The following is a 15,843-nucleotide window of genomic DNA, read 5'->3' as shown; positions in this document are numbered from 1 at the left end:
ATAATATATTGAATACTTTCGCGACTCATGGGTGCAACCTTGCATCATCCTAGTAGACACTGGAGTCGGAATCCGTGTCGGTATCAGTGTCTGCTAACTGGGTAAAGGGATGTTTATGGGACCCTGAAGGGTTCTGGGACACAGTAAAAGCCATGGGTTAATTCCCTGCTTGTCTTTGGACTCTGCTTTGTCCAATGTCTTATGTAATGAAGCCACATTAGCATTCAAAACATTCTACATGTCCACCCAATCAGGTGTCGGCTGTGCCGACAGAGACACCACCACCATCTGCTCTGCTACCTCCCAAGACGAGCCTTCCGCTTCAGACATATCGACACACACGTGCTGACACCCCCACACACACTGGGATAAATAAATATGGGGACTGACCCACAATAAGGCACTTTGGAGGGACAGAGAGAGAATGCCAGCACACACCCAGCGCCACAATATACTGAAACCAAGGTCCTAGCCTAAATAGCGCTTTATATATATATGTACATTTTGCACCAAATAAATGTGCCCCCCCCCTCGTTTTTGCCCCGTTATTGTTCAGCGGGGGAGAGTCCGGGAGCACTTCTCTGCAGCATGCCGTGAAGAAAATGGCGCTGGTTAGTGCAGGAGGATCAAGCCCCGCCCCCTCGACGGCAGGCTTCGGTCCCGCTCAATTTCTTTATACTGGCGGGGGTTTTATACTATACTGCCTCCGCAGTATCTGAGACCAGTTCCAGTGCTGTTTTTGAGGTAATAATTGCTGCCCAGGGCGCCCCCCCTGCGCCCTGCACCCTTACAGTGCCTAGTGTTCACTCTAGGCTGTTTTAGCAGGGAGCCGCGCCCTGCCCGTTTTTTAGCAGGCAAAACCTGCCCTGCCCCTTTTGCGGCGCCCTGCTAGAACAGCCGCCCGCTCCCTGCCCTCCCGGCGTGTATAGATGCCGTGCGCATGCACGCGGCATCCATTCACGCATTGGGAGAGGGCTGGGGGAAGCCCCCGACATAATGTGCTTTAGGTCAGAGAGCCGATGTCGGATTCTTGGAAATGCCTGGCTACATGTGCTTTTGGCACAATCTGTGCAATTCGTACATGGTTCATTCTTTTGTTGCTAGTTTTGCCTTTATACAGTACTTCAGGAATATTAGTATGTACGTCCTCATCCTGTACTAGATATTTCCATACTGTTTCTCTCTGCTTTCCATTTTTTCTTGCTATTATGTGCTCTAGCATACATATGCAGTTCGGGTTTTCTCTTCTAGGCTTACTACTCCTGTCTGCATCTATAATACTTTTCGAGCTTGGTTTGCAGCCTGCACGGTGACACAGCATTCAGTGACCACATTTTTTACCCTCTCTTTATCTGTAATGTTTCTATCTCATTTAGCAGCAGAGCAGTTTGTTCAGTAGTTCTGTGGGTTCTTTAACATGACAGTTCACTTAGTGGGGGTAATTCCAAGTTGATCGCAGCAGGAATTCTGTTAGCAATTGGGCAAAACCATGTGCACTGCAGGGGAGGCAGATATAACATATGCAGAGAGAGTTAGATTTGGGTGTGGTGTGTTCAATCTGAAATCTAATTTGCAGTGTAAACATAAAGCAGCCAGTATTTACCCTGCACAGAAATAAAATAACCCACCCAAATCTAACTCTCTCTGCAAATGTTATATCTGCCCCCCCTGCAGTGCACATGGTTTTGCCCAACTGCTAAAAAATTTCCTGCTGCGATCAACTTGGAATTACCCCCAGTGGTGTTTATCTGTTCTCCTCTTTATTCACACAGCCGCACAGTTCTCGGTTTCCGCGTCCCGGCTGTTGCTTAGCAACGGGCCGTCACAGAACTCTCTCTGACGCACTCACTCGTCATTGTCCAGCGACGCAAAGTGCGCACGCCGGGACTGCAGGCGGCTTTCCTCTCCTGGTTGGCGGGCTGTCTCTATATGGGTAAGTTTCTTTCTCTTTACACACATACTCTCACATCTTGACAACGGGGCTAGACACCCCGAAACGTTGGTGTTCTATTTTGTGATGTAACAATACAGTTTGACTTCTTCACAAGACCCTGAGTGCCGCAGCCGTTTTTCCAGTATAACTACTTCTACTAAGGGCACCGGGGCAGGCATCAATTCCGAGGAGTGCCAGGCTAGTCTTTTGAGATATATATATATATATATATATATATATATATATATATATATATATATATATATATATATATATATATATATATATATATATATATATATATATATACATACATACATATATATACATACATACATACATACATACATACATATATATATATACACACACACACACACACACACACACACACACACACACACACACATATACATACACACATATATACATACACACACACACACTAAAAGAAAGGGGGACCCGGGGTACATACCCCCAGGGCCCTCCCCCCTTAATCTGGCTCTGGATGTGCTGCAGGAAATCTGGGGATGAGTCATGTGATGTATAATACCCTTCTAAAACACGCTGGAATATATAAGATCCAATACTCACATCTCTTGGAGGAGGAGATGTAAATGATTGGTCTGTCCTGCACTGAATGGACAGCCTGACATCATCTGCATCAATATTATTCTTCTTCGCATGACTGGAATAAATCTTTGCATCTTCCAGAATTGTTGTCACATACCCTAAAATATCAAGTTAAGATGGTGAGTATTATTTACACAGGTTAGAATAATATTTAAACATGAAGTGACAAATATGACAAAAGTCTACAATGTCTTGTCGCGACCATTGTTTCCCTCGGACAAGAGGTTGTCGCTGTAAAAAAAAAAAGTAAATATGTTTATTTGAAATTAAAATTTACAGTACAAAAATGTGCACCTGTCCTGCTGAGTGGACCTGATTCAGAGTTGTACGGTAATGCACCCACAGCTTGGATTCTGTACGCAGCGGATGTGCGTAATTAATCAAATGTCGCAGACCCCTGGATTTGTATTGAGAATCACCAATAATCCCAGCGGCTGTGTACAAACATGAAGCGTCAGTCGCAGATCGGTCAACTATGTTCTCAGTTGTCCTATGATAGTGCAGCATGGCCACAGGAACGGAGATGCTGGTGCTATATTTTCTGTGTACGGGATTAGAGTCGCAGCCTGAGACATGCCCAGAAACAGGATATGACACCCCTGCATTTGAACCAGCGCTCCCCCGTTGCAGCCGACAAACGGTTTAAATGCCACCCGGGTGGGCTAGGTTGTAAGGGGGATGGGGGAGGTTAGGCACTAAGGGGGGGGGGGGTTGGCTGTGATAAACGATGGTTAGGAGGGTGGGGTAGAATACTTACCTCACCCTTATCGCAATGCCGGCATTAGTATTTTGCCCGCTGGCATCCCGTCTGCCGGGCAAGGTTACGTTTAGGCACAACCGAGGAGTGTTAGGCTGCGCGCGCGGGGGACGACACTTTTTGCAAAAATGAATATTCTCCACTCTATAGTTAGAAAGCAATTATTTTGGGCATCTAATAAATGGGATTTTTTAGACGCCCAAACAATTGTCACGATTCAATTGTGTTTGGGTGCCCATACACATCGCTCATGCCGTGCCCAAACAGACAGTGTTTAGCGACGTAAAACGACTAAACGTAAAACGACTAAACCCATCTAAAGTCCTGGTTTGGGTGCCCAAACTCCCATTTGGATGCTCAAAGTGCTGACTAAGGGGCTAATTCAGACCTGATCGCTTCTGTGCGTTTTCGCACAGCAGGCGATCAGGTCTGAACTGCGCATGCACCGCAATGCGCAGGCGCTATGGTCCTCAGCGCAGGGATGGTGCGAAAAATCCGATCGCACCGGCGATCGCAAAAAGATGGCGTTTGTGGGTGGCAACTAACCATTTTCAGTTAGTGTCCGGAAAAATGAAGGGAGGGACCCAGCGTTTCGTGGGAGGAATCGTGACGTCAACTCCGGCTCCAATCAGCGCAGCGGCTGAGTAAGTCCTGGGCTGTGCAGATTTGAGGAAGCCGCCGAGTGACGAGGCGGAGAAACGCGTCATACGAGGGGGACATACGAGAGTGATTTGCACTGTTTACGGCAGACTGTTTCCTTGCAGCAGGAGAACCTGAACCATGGGGGAGAAAAATACACCCGCACCTCCATTCACCACCAATGCTGTAAAACACTGGCAAAGCCAGCAGAGTGGACAAGGAGGCTAAATACGTGGAGATACAGGTACACCCGCACCTCCATTCACCACCAATGCTGTAAAACACTGGCAGAGCCAGCAGAGTGGATGAGGAGGCTAAACACGGAGTTAGACACACGGTGTATGAAATCCAGACTACACAGAATTGAAATCCAGACTACACAGAATTGGCTAAAGGAAACAGTCCCTATTATTACATGATATAAAGGATCTTAAAGTGGAAATCCCCAAAGTGTATATTTCTATTTACCTGCTATAAATTCCCAAATCCGGGACATTAAATTAATAATTGGGAAATCATAAAGGGTGCCGGCACCTCATTTAGAGACTGTTGAAAACGGATTTTTTATCATTTTGTTGAGAGGAATAATAAGAATTTACTTACCGATAATTCTATTTCTCGTAGTCCGTAGTGGATGCTGGGAACTCCGTAAGGACCATGGGGAATAGCGGCTCCGCAGGAGTCTGGGCACATCTAAAGAAAGCTTTAGGATCACCTGGTGTGCACTGGCTCCTCCCCCTATGACCCTCCTCCAAGCCTCAGTTAGGATACTGTGCCCGGACGAGCGTACACAATAAGGAAGGATTTTGAATCCCGGGTAAGACTCATACCAGCCACACCAATCACACTGTACAACTTGTGATCTGAACCCAGTTAACAGCATGATAATAGAGGAGCCTCTAGAAAAGATGGCTCACTACAGCAATAACCCGAATTTTTTGGTAACAATAATTATGTACCAGTATTGCAGACAATCCGCACTTGGGATGGGCGCCCAGCATCCACTACGGACTACGAGAAATAGAATTATCGGTAAGTAAATTCTTATTTTCTCTGACGTCCTAGTGGATGCTGGGAACTCCGTAAGGACCATGGGGATTATACCAAAGCTCCCAAAACGGGCGGGAGAGTGCGGATGACTCTGCAGCACCCAATGAGAGAACTCCCGGTCCTCCTCAGCCAGGGTATCAAATTTGTAGAATTTTACAAACGTATTTGCTCCTGACCAAGTAACTGCTCTGCAAAGTTGTAAAGCCGAGACCCCTTGGCAGCTGCCCAAGATGAGCCCACCTTCCTTGTGGAGTGGGCATTTACAGATTTTTGGCTGTGGCAGGCCTGCCACAGAATGTGCAAGCTGAATTGTACTACAAATCCAACGAGCAATAGTCTGCTTAGAAGCAGGAGCACCCAGCTAGTTGGGTGCATACAGGATAAACAGCAAGTCAGATTTCCTGACTCCAGCCGTCCTGGAAACATATATTTTCCGGGTCCTGACAACGTCTAGCAACTTGGAGTCCCCCAAGTCCCTAGTAGCCGCAGGCACCACAATAGGTTTGGTTCAGGTGAACGCTGAAACCACCTTAGGGAGAAACTGAGGACGAATCCTCAATTCCGCCCTGTCCGAATGGAAACTCAGATAAGGGCTTTTACAGGATAAAGCCACCAATTCTGACACGCGCCTGGCCCAGGCCATAGCCAACAGCATGACCACTTTTTCTGTGAGATATTTTAACTCCACAGATTTAAGTGGGTCAAACCAATGTGACTTTTGGAACCCAAAAACCACCTTGAGATCCCAAAGTGCCACTGAAGGCACAAAAGGAGTCTGTATATGCAGTACCCCTTTAACAAACGTCTGAACTTCAGGGACTGAAGCTAGTTCTTTTTTGGAAGAAAATCGACAGAGCCGAAATTTGAACCTTAATGGACCCCAATTTCAGGCCCATAGATACTCCTGTTTGCAGGAAATGTAGGAATCGACCCAGTTGAATTTCCTCCGTCGAGCCTTACTGGCCTCGCACCACGCAACATATTTTCGCCAAATGCGGTGATAATGTTTTTCGGTTACATCCTTCCCGGCCTTGATCAGGATAGGGATGACTTCATCCGGAATGCCTTTTTTCTTCAGGATCCGGCGTTCAACCGCCATGCCGTCAACGCAACCGCGGCAAGTCTTGGAACAGACAAGGTCCCCGCTGAAGCAGGTCCCTTCTTAGAGGTAGAGGCCACGGATCCTCCGTGAACATCTCTTGAAGTTCCGGTTACCAAGTCCTTCTTGGCCAATCCGGAGCCACTAATATAGTGCTTATTCCTCTCCATCTTATCAATCTCAGTACCTTGGGTATGAGAGGCAGAGGAGGGAACCCATACACTGATTGGTACACCCACGGTGTTACCAGAGCATCTACAGCTATTGCCTGAGTGTCCCTTGACCTGGCGCAATACCTGTCGAGTTTTTCCCAACGGTTTATAATCATGTGGAAGACTTCTGGGTGAAGTCCCTACTCTCCCGGGTGGAGGTCGTGCTGAGGAAATCTGCTTCCCAGTTGTCCACTCCCGGAATGAAAACTGCTGACAGTGCTATCACATGGTTTTTCGCCCAGCGAAGAATCCTTGCAGCTTCTGCCATTGCCCTCCTGCTTCTTGTGGCACCCTGTCTGTTTACGTGGGTGACTGCCGTAATGTTGTCCGACTGGAACAACACCGGCTGACCTTGAAGCAGAGGTCTTGCTAAGCTTAGAGCATTGTAAATGGCCCTTAGCTTCAGGATATTTATGTGAAGTGATGTCTCCAGGCTTGACCATAAGCCCTGGATATTCCTTCCCTGTGTGACTGCTCCCCAGCCTCGCAGGCTGGCATCCGTGGTCACCAGGATCCAGTCCTGAATGCCGAATCTGCGGCCCTCTAGAAGATGAGCACTCTGCAACCACCACAGGAGGGATACCCTTGTCCCTGGTGACAGGGTTATCCGCTGATGCATCTGAAGATGCGACCCGGACCATTTGTCCAGTAGGTTCCACTGGAAAGTCTTGCGTGGAATCTGCCGAATGGGATTGCTTCGTAGGAAGCCACCATTTTTACCCAGAACCCTTGTGCATTGATGCACTGAGACTTGGTTTGGTTTAAGGAGGTTCCTGACTAGCTCGGATAACTCCCTGGCTTTTTCCTCCGGGAGAAACACCTTCTTTCTGGACTGTGTCCAGGATCATCCCTAGGAACAGAAGACAAGTCGTCGGAACCAGCTGCGAATCTGGAATATTGAGAATCCAATCGTGCTGCCGCAACACTACCTGAGATAGTGCTACACCGATCTCCAACTGTTCCCTGGATCTTACCCTTATCAGGGAATCGTCCAAGTAAAGGATAACTAAAAATTCCCTTCCTTTGAAGGAATATCATCATTTCGGTCATTACTTCAGTAAAGACCCGGGGTGCCGTGGACCCTCCCTACGGCAGCGTCTGAACTGATAGTGACAATTCTGTACCATAACCTGAGATACCCTTGGTGAGAAGGGTAAATTTTGACATGAAGGTAAGCATCCTTGATGTCCCGAGACATCATGTAGTCCCCTTCTTCCAGGTTTGCAATCACTGCTCTGAGTGACTCAATTTTGAATTTGAACCTCTGTATGTAAGTGTTCAAAGATTTTAGATTTTAAAATCGGTCTCACCGAGCCGTCTGGCTTCGGTACCACAATAGTGTGGAATAATACCCCGTTCCCTGTTGCAGGAGGGGTACCTTAATTATCACCTGCTGGGAATACAGCTTGTGAATGGCTTCCAAAACTGCCTCCCTGTCAGCGGGAGACGTCGGTAAAACAGACTTTTTGGAAACGGCGAGGGGAATACGTCTCGAATTCCAATTTTGTACCCCTGAGATAACACCTGAAGGATCCCGGGGTCTACTTGCGAGTGAGCCCACTGCGCACTGAAATTCACTGAGAACGGGCCCCCACCGTGCCTGAACTTGTAAAGCCCTAGCGTCATACTGAGGGCTTGGCAGAGGCGGAAAAGGGTTTCTGTTCCTGGGAACTGGCTGATCTCTGCAGCCATTTTCCTCTCCCTCTGTCACGAGCAGAAAAGAGGAACCCTTTTGTCCGCTTGCCAACCAGGACTGCGCCTGATAATACGGCGTCTTATTTTGAGAGGCGACCTAGGGTACATCCCCTTTTTTTAAGGCAATACTTCCAAATGCCGTTTGGAATCCCTGACCACTTTACTGGTAGAATACAACGCACTTATACTTGATGCCAGTCGGCAAATATTCCGCTGTGCATCATGCATATATAGAAATGCATCTTTTAATTGCTCTATAGGCAATAATATACTGTCCTTATCTAGGATATCAATATTTCCAGTCAGGGAATCCGACCACGCCAACCCAGCACTGCACATCCAGGCTGAGGCGATTGCTGGTCGCAGTATAACACTAGTATGTGTGTAAATACATTTTAGGATACCCTCCTGCTTTTTATCAGCAGGATCCTTAAGGGCGGCCATCTCAAGAGAGGGTAGAGCCCTTGTTCTTACAAGCGTGTGAGCGCCTTATCCCCTGTAGGGGGTGTTTCCCAACGCACCCTAACCTCTGGCGGGAAAAGGTATACTGCCAATAACTTTTTAGAATTATCAATTGTTATCGGGGGGAAACCCACGCATCATCACACACCTCATTTTATTTTTCAGATTTAGGAAAACTACAGGAAGTTTTTCCTCACCAAACATAATACCCCTTTTTTTGGTGGTATTCATATTATCAGAAAAGTGTAAACATTTTCCATTGCATCAATCATGCAATGAGTGGCCCTATTGGAAATCACGGTTGTCTCTTCACCGTCGACACAGGAGTCAGTATCCGTGTCGGCGTCTGTATCTGAGGTAACGGGCGCTTTAGAGCCCCTGTATGAGACGTCTGGACATGCACAAGCTGAGTAGCCGGCTGTCTCATGTCAACCACTGTCTTTTATACAAAGCTGACACTGTCACGCAATTTCAACAGTACATCCACTCAGGTGTCGACCCCCTAGGGGGTGATAACACTATTACAGACACTCTACTCCGTCTCCACATCATTTTTCTCCTCATACATGTCGACACAAACGTACCGACACACAGCACACACACAGGGAATGCTCTGATAGAGGACAGGACCCACTAGCCCTTTGGGGAGACAGAGGGAGAGTTTGCCAGCACACACCAGAGCGCTATATATATATATATATATATATAGGGATAACCTTATATAAGTGTTTTTCCCTTTATAGCTGCTGTATTGTTTATACTGCGCCTAATTTGTGCCCCCCTCTCTTTTTTAACCCCTTTCTGTAGTGTAGTGACTGCAGGGGAGAGCCAGGGAGCTTCCCTCCAACTGAGCTGTGAGGGAAAATGGCGCCAGTGTGCTGAGGAGATAGGCTCCGCCTCTTTCTCGGCGTCCTTATCATCCGTTTTTCTGTATGTTTTGGCAGGGGTTAAATGCATCCATATAGCCCAGGAGTTATATGTGATGCATTTATTTTAGCCATATAAGGTTTTTATCGATTTATTGCGTCTCAGGGCGCTGCCCCCCCAGCGCCCTGCACCCTCAGTGACCGGAGTGTGAAGTGTGCTGAGAGCAATGGCGCACAGCTGCAGTGCTGTGCGCTACCTTATCTGAAGACAGGATCGTCTTCTGCCGCCGATTTCACCGGACCTCTTCGCTCTTCTGGCTCTGTAAGGGGGCCGGCGGCGCGGCTCCGGGACCCATCCAGGCTGTACCTGTGATCGTCCCTCTGGAGCTAATGTCCAGTAGCCTAAGAAACCCGATCCACTCTGCACGCAGGTGAGTCCGTTTCTTCTCCCCTTAGTCCCACGATGCAGTGAGCCTGTTGCCAGCAGGTCTCACTGAAAATAATAAACCTAAACTAAAACTTTCACAAAGAGCTCAGGAGAGCCCCTAGTGTGCACCCTTCTCGTCGGGCACAGAAATCTAACTGAGGCTTGGAGGAGGGTCATAGGGGGAGGAGCCAGTGCACACCAGGTGATCCTAAAGCTTTCTTTAGATGTGCCCAGACTCCTGCGGAGCCGCTATTCCCCATGGTCCTTACGGAGTTCCCAGCATCCACTAGGACGTCAGAGAAATTCCTGTTATAATATTATCCAAGATTATTTCGGATGGCCTATTAAGATTATGGGATCAGTTATAAGTATGATTTAGGTATATATGGTGTACATCATGTTTTTTTATATTTTATATTTGATTTTACCAGTGGAATAAATATCTTTTATGAATCTACAATCTATGCTGCTTATTGTAAATATTGATATCTAATCCACAGTTCTAAAAATCCCAGCCGCGCCACCATCTGTTCCATTTTTTGTTTTGGGCTGTGCAGAGACTGCACAAACTTCTGTTTGTGCAGCTTTCCTGCACATGCGATCGCACACCTGCACAGTGAATTCCCCCTCCACCTGTAGGCGGCGACTACTTGATCGCAGGGATGCAAAAAAACGCACCCTAGCGATCAGGTCTGAATTACTCCCTTAGTGCGCATTTCTTCTTGCACTTCAGGAGGCTGTGAGAAGAAATATCATCCCTGCGGCTACCGGGCGTCTAAACCGAGCAACAAAAGCACTAAAAATACTATGGGGTATATTCAATTAGGGTCAAAAGCTGCCGTCTGTCGAAAAGACGGCAGTTTTCAACTTTTTAAGGTCGAATCCCAGCAGTTTTTATTCGACAAGTCGGGGAATTCGACTTGTCGAATAGTACTTTTGAGGGAAACGGGGCCAAATTCGACAGGATTTGGCACCGTTTCCGACCATCTCAGTCCGCCATTTTTTAGGGACCTTAGTGGAGGAGGGGGGGGGGGGGGGGGGGGGGAGGGAGTGTAGCGGGGAGAGCCGCGGGCAGCCAGACCCCCCCGGCGGGCAGTGCTGGAGACGGGGGGAGAGCTGCGCCGGACACGGGAGAGCCGAGGGCAGCCAGACCCCCTGGTGGGCAGTGCTGGAGATGGGGGGAGAGCAGCGCCGGAGACGGGAGAGCCGCGGGCAGCCAGACCCCGCGGCGGGCTGTGCTGGAGACGGGGGGGGGGGGGGGGAGCAGTGCCGGAGACGGGGAGCCGCGGGTAGACTGGGGAAAGCAACGCTACAGCAGCGGCTATATAGCCGCTGCTGTAGCGCAGCTCTCCCCAGTCTGCCCACGGTCCTCTCCCGTCTAGCTCCTGTATCTCAATTCGACTTTTTTTAAAAGTCGAATTGAGAGGACATTGAATAGCCCAGGTTGGATCCATTCTGACAAATGAATGTCGGAATGAATCCGACTTCAATTGAATATACCCCTATAAGCACTAACATAACAATTTAATAATAAAGAGTTGCGCTAGACTATAAAATGTTTGATCTACTTACTGTATGTGAATTCCAGCATCTGGTTAATTACTCTGGGTTCATACTCTGTAATCCCCATATCCTTTAGAATTTGGGCCATAACCTATAAACAAAAAAATACTGTAAATAATATTTACTATTAATATTGTTGAAGACAATGTCAATGTTTTTCCTTTGTGTCTTTCCAGCATTTCTTTATAGCCTTGCACCCGTTTAAACAACCTACATCCAAGATTTAATGAAGTCATACAGCAATGAAGATACCCAGACACCTAAGGGAAAATCCAATTCTCAGCTATGCGTAATCATGGTGTTCTCCTGCGGAGAACCCCAAGAACTTCGGAAGTATAACCACAAACTTTACTGGGGTGTGAGGGTAAATGGGCAATGTTGGTTGTCTGGAAAATGCTGGAATTTTGACAATACTTCGGAGACATTGCTGAAAATGTGTACAAAATGCCTAGTGTTCCCGGTTACTTGTGGCAAACTCATTTACTGGTCATGCCCCCCCCAGACTGTGACCTTTCACTCCTCTTGCTCTCGGAGGGAGTAACACAGCAACTCTACTATGGCTCAATTATGTCCACAACCTGATTACATATAACCCTTTCACACATAAAGCCTGGCTTGGATCTGGGTCTTCCGGCTTACAGTGGACGCTTAGAGATAATGTCAACTCCATTTGCTACGGTTTCCGCTAATCTGCTCCTTTCAGGCATTACCCAGGTCATCGTGACTTGGGTAATGCCATTCACACTGCATGCGACCAGGGTCGGTCCCAGGAATAACCATGGCACACTAAGCCGGGTCGCGGACATGGGACACCCACCCGGTTCCGGTCTGTTCATACACAGCCAAGACCTGGGTCAAGTTGAAAGTCCTTGAATAAACCCAGAGCTCTCAGGCACGTTAACTACTAATTGCCATCTATCGGATAAACAATTGAATAGCTCCGATAGACGCCCATTAGCTGAGACAGGCAGGCAAAAATGTAATCGGCCCCTGTGTGTGAAAGGAGTTAATGTGTTATAGAACCAAACTGTTGTATCATTAAGCCCCTTAACCCATGTCAACACTGCGCCCTTACGTCAAGTCTTAGGATATTTCAGAGTGGGATGGGGGCTGCTTATCGAATATTGAAGTGCATTAAAACCAGTTACATATGCATTTGGTTTAAACAAGATAATTTGCAGTCTCGTCACAGACGCATGTTTAAAATGCACACTACAAAATAAAACACATATGTAATAGCATCACAAACACTAATGTATATGTCTTCTACCTATTAGTAGGTGTCGTTCCCCATATTACTCAGGCATGCAGGTAGTTTCAAGTTCAGCAATTTATTGTATATAACAACTGCAGGATATGTGTACATATACCAGTAACAGAAGTGCTGAATAACATTGGGCTTCGGATATACCGTATAACAAGTTATCACAACATTTACTGGCCATTGTGTCTATATTGTCTACATTAGATCACATACAGCATAAACCTGCTGCAGAATGAGGCATCTCTGGTTGCTGCACATGATGGGAGAGAGCCATGCAGGACACATGCACGTACACATGGAGGGAGAGAGCCATGCAGGACACAGAACAGCAATGCCGGTACTGCCGGGAGCAGGGACTGAGTACACAGGGAAGGGGAGACATATGATATGACTGATGAGCAGCCGCTGGAGAGCTGCTCAGTGGAATACAATGAGAATAAGTGTAATATTCCGAGTCTGCAGCATCCCCTCCCTGCGCTCATATGTGCTGTGAAGCAGCAGCAGGGCATGCTGGGCCTTGTACTACTACAAAAGCTAGAGAGCCAGCACCGACTCGCTGATCACCTGAGCATCCTTCGGAGCACTCTTAGGAGACGCCATCTTTGCTTGTTCCATAGCATTAGCATCAGAGTGACTTCCAAAATGCAGGGGTGAGGGGAGGAGGCACAGTAGAGGAGCGGGGGGAGAGGTGTTCTGGCAGCACAAGGCCGCCATGTTTGTAGAGGAAGCACAGCTTTTCCTATCGACAGCGCCATCTTTTGGATGGCGTTGCGGAGTTCCTGCCCAGTGCCCACGGCTTGAGAGAATATGAGCGATTTACCAGGTGTAGGGCAGGGAGGGGCTGGTACTAGAGGTGTGTGCACGTGGTGGGCCAGGGGCCACCAGCCCACCAGTTACATACCCTCCAACATTTTACACACAAAAATCGGTACAAATTAGAAAAGGGGGCGTGGTCACGCCCCTTTTCCTATACTTTCAATGGAAGTTTGGAGAGCCAAAAATAGGTACAGACCATAAAAAAAAGGTACTGTACCTATTAAAAAGGTACAGTTGGAGGGTATGCAGTTACTGCGCGGCCCGTGGGCAGCTCACTCACGGTGACACAAAGACATAACTCCGAGTCCCAACACGACCCTCTTCAGGAGGGACACAATGCTCTGCTTCTGAACTTCCCTGTTAATGTATGATTGCCGGCACCTGTGTTGAACAGGGTAATGGATAGGAAGGTGTTTCAGCACAGGTGATGGCAATCATAAATTAAGAGGGAAGAGCAGGAGCAGTACATTGTTTGTGTCCCTCCTGGGGAGGGTTATGTTGGGAGGTATGCAGAGAGATCTGATTGGCTGAGTAGCCTACCTGTCTCACAGGTGTGCTGCTACAGTATAATCACTCGTAATTGGCTGCTGGATAAGGTGTAATAGTGAGAGCCAAACTACAGTGTATAATGCAGGGTGATCTCCCAGCGCCGCCCTTCCATACACTGTGAACGGGAGCCGTGTCGTATCGGCGCGGCTTCCGTTCACACTACACTGCTTACCAGGTTGAACACGCGTTCAACCCGGCATGCTACCCGGGTAGGATTCCCGGATCACTTGATCCGGGAATTTGCAGGGGGGACCGTTTCCACTAGGAAAACACACTGGTAAATGCGTGTCCCCGCGCATTGACCCGTGTTTTTAAAGCTAGTGGAAAAGGGGTATTACTGGCAATCATAAATAAGAGGGAAGTCCAGGAGCAGTGCATTCTGTCCTTCCTGGAGAGGGTCATGTTGGGAGGTATGTTTTTGCCCCTGATGGCGCGAGATTCTTGGCGCAACATAGACGTTCCGATGCAGATAGCGATCTATACTTTGTATTCGGTTTTGAGTCTTATTTGCATCGTAGCCACATGCAAAGTCGTTCACAGTGTAGCAGGCAGAGCCTTAACTAGACACTTTGGTGCCCTATGCCAGAAAGAGCACTGGTGCCCCCTCCCCCAGTATGTGCAGATGACGCACGTCCAAAAAAGGGGACATTGTAACGCCACACATTTGTGCCTCTTATTCACAGTACGCCACAGTAGTACTGTACACCTTATACACAGTATGCCACACAGTAGTACCCCTTACAGTATGCCACATAGTGTTATTGACAATAAAAAATGCTAGCCCTGCTGCTAGATTAGACTAAAGCTGGGTACACACTGGAGCGATGGGGATTCGTTCCGACATTAATCTGCGTGAGCCCGGATTGCCCATACACACTGGAGCGACCTTAATGAAGGCTGGAACGATGTCAGGACCCTAGTGATATCGTCAGGTTTAATGTAGTGTTCCTTCTAGGCTGTTTCAGCAGGGTGCTGCACCCTGCCCATTTTTGCAATGTGAAAAAGCACCCTGCCCTTTTTCAGTGCACCCTGCAGGACCATAAATCGCCCCCTTGTATACAGAATGCAACATTCAGAGTGCATGTTACAATGTTATCGTCTACTCCTTGCCCACCTCTGAAATTGGAACACAGTTTCTATCCTTAGCCAACTGGATGGCAGAGGAGGCACTGTAATGCTGCATTCAGACTGCAAATGCCGGATCCTACCCGGTAAGACAAACGTGTACTTACCGGGTGGGATCCGGCATTTGCACTCCGCTGCTGGCTTTCCGACCCGGCAATATACCGGGTCGGTTGCCATAACAACGGAGCGCGCAGCAGCAGCAGGGGCGGGGGTGGAGGCGGCGTCCGGAGATGAGCTCATCTCCAGCGCCGCCTCTCCCTATCCTGTGAATGGGAACCGTGTCGCATCGACACGGCTCCCATTCACACCGCACCTGACCCGGTAATCAACCCGGGTAAAACCCTTCTTTTTTACCGGGTTGATTTACCGGGTCAGGCGACCCGCTAAATCGGCCAGTGTGCTTTCACATCGCACACTGACCCGGTTCGACACGGCAATATGCCGTGTCGGTACCGGGTTATTTGTGCGATGTGAAAGGGGTATAAATAACACAGCACTCTGATAAAGAGGGAAAGAACAGGGTAAACAGTGAGCATGTACTGCTTACAGTATTTCCCTAGTAAAACAGACTTATTTTTTTCCTATATATTTTAACCCATTGTTTAACTTTTCTGTTTTATAACACATAGAAGACTGGACATATACAGTATGTTTCTCAGTACAGATGTTATGTGTCTTATACAGTATGTATGCATGGGTATATGATTTACAAGGGCAAAATGTATGTACAAAAACTATAAACATATGCGCTAT

General features: G+C 47.8%; 1 protein-coding gene across 4 annotated transcripts in view; it reads right to left on the bottom strand.

Annotated features, from left to right (window-relative positions):
* LOC134949124 (transcription initiation factor TFIID subunit 9-like) overlaps nt 1-13,654 on the bottom strand; it is a 60,064-nt gene extending 46,410 nt beyond the window's left edge. The window contains exons 1-3 of one of the 4 annotated variants that reach the window (XM_063937526.1): nt 13,634-13,654; nt 11,346-11,427; nt 2,528-2,664 (exon numbers count right to left, since the gene is read on the bottom strand). In XM_063937526.1, coding sequence (XP_063793596.1) covers nt 2,528-2,664; nt 11,346-11,424 — 216 coding nt within the window. In that variant the 5' untranslated portion in view covers nt 11,425-11,427; nt 13,634-13,654. Of the gene's footprint in view, nt 1-2,527; nt 2,665-11,345; nt 11,428-12,813; nt 13,018-13,164; nt 13,362-13,633 lie in introns of those variants that run through there. The other 3 variants (XM_063937523.1, XM_063937524.1, XM_063937525.1) reach the window with 3 other exon arrangements.
* Between the last annotated feature and the right edge of the window lie 2,189 nt (nt 13,655-15,843).

The sequence above is a fragment of the Pseudophryne corroboree genome, chromosome 8 (assembly GCF_028390025.1).
Source record: "Pseudophryne corroboree isolate aPseCor3 chromosome 8, aPseCor3.hap2, whole genome shotgun sequence".
NCBI classification, from domain to species: domain Eukaryota; kingdom Metazoa; phylum Chordata; class Amphibia; order Anura; family Myobatrachidae; genus Pseudophryne; species Pseudophryne corroboree.
This window is presented reverse-complemented; position numbering and strand designations above follow the sequence as displayed.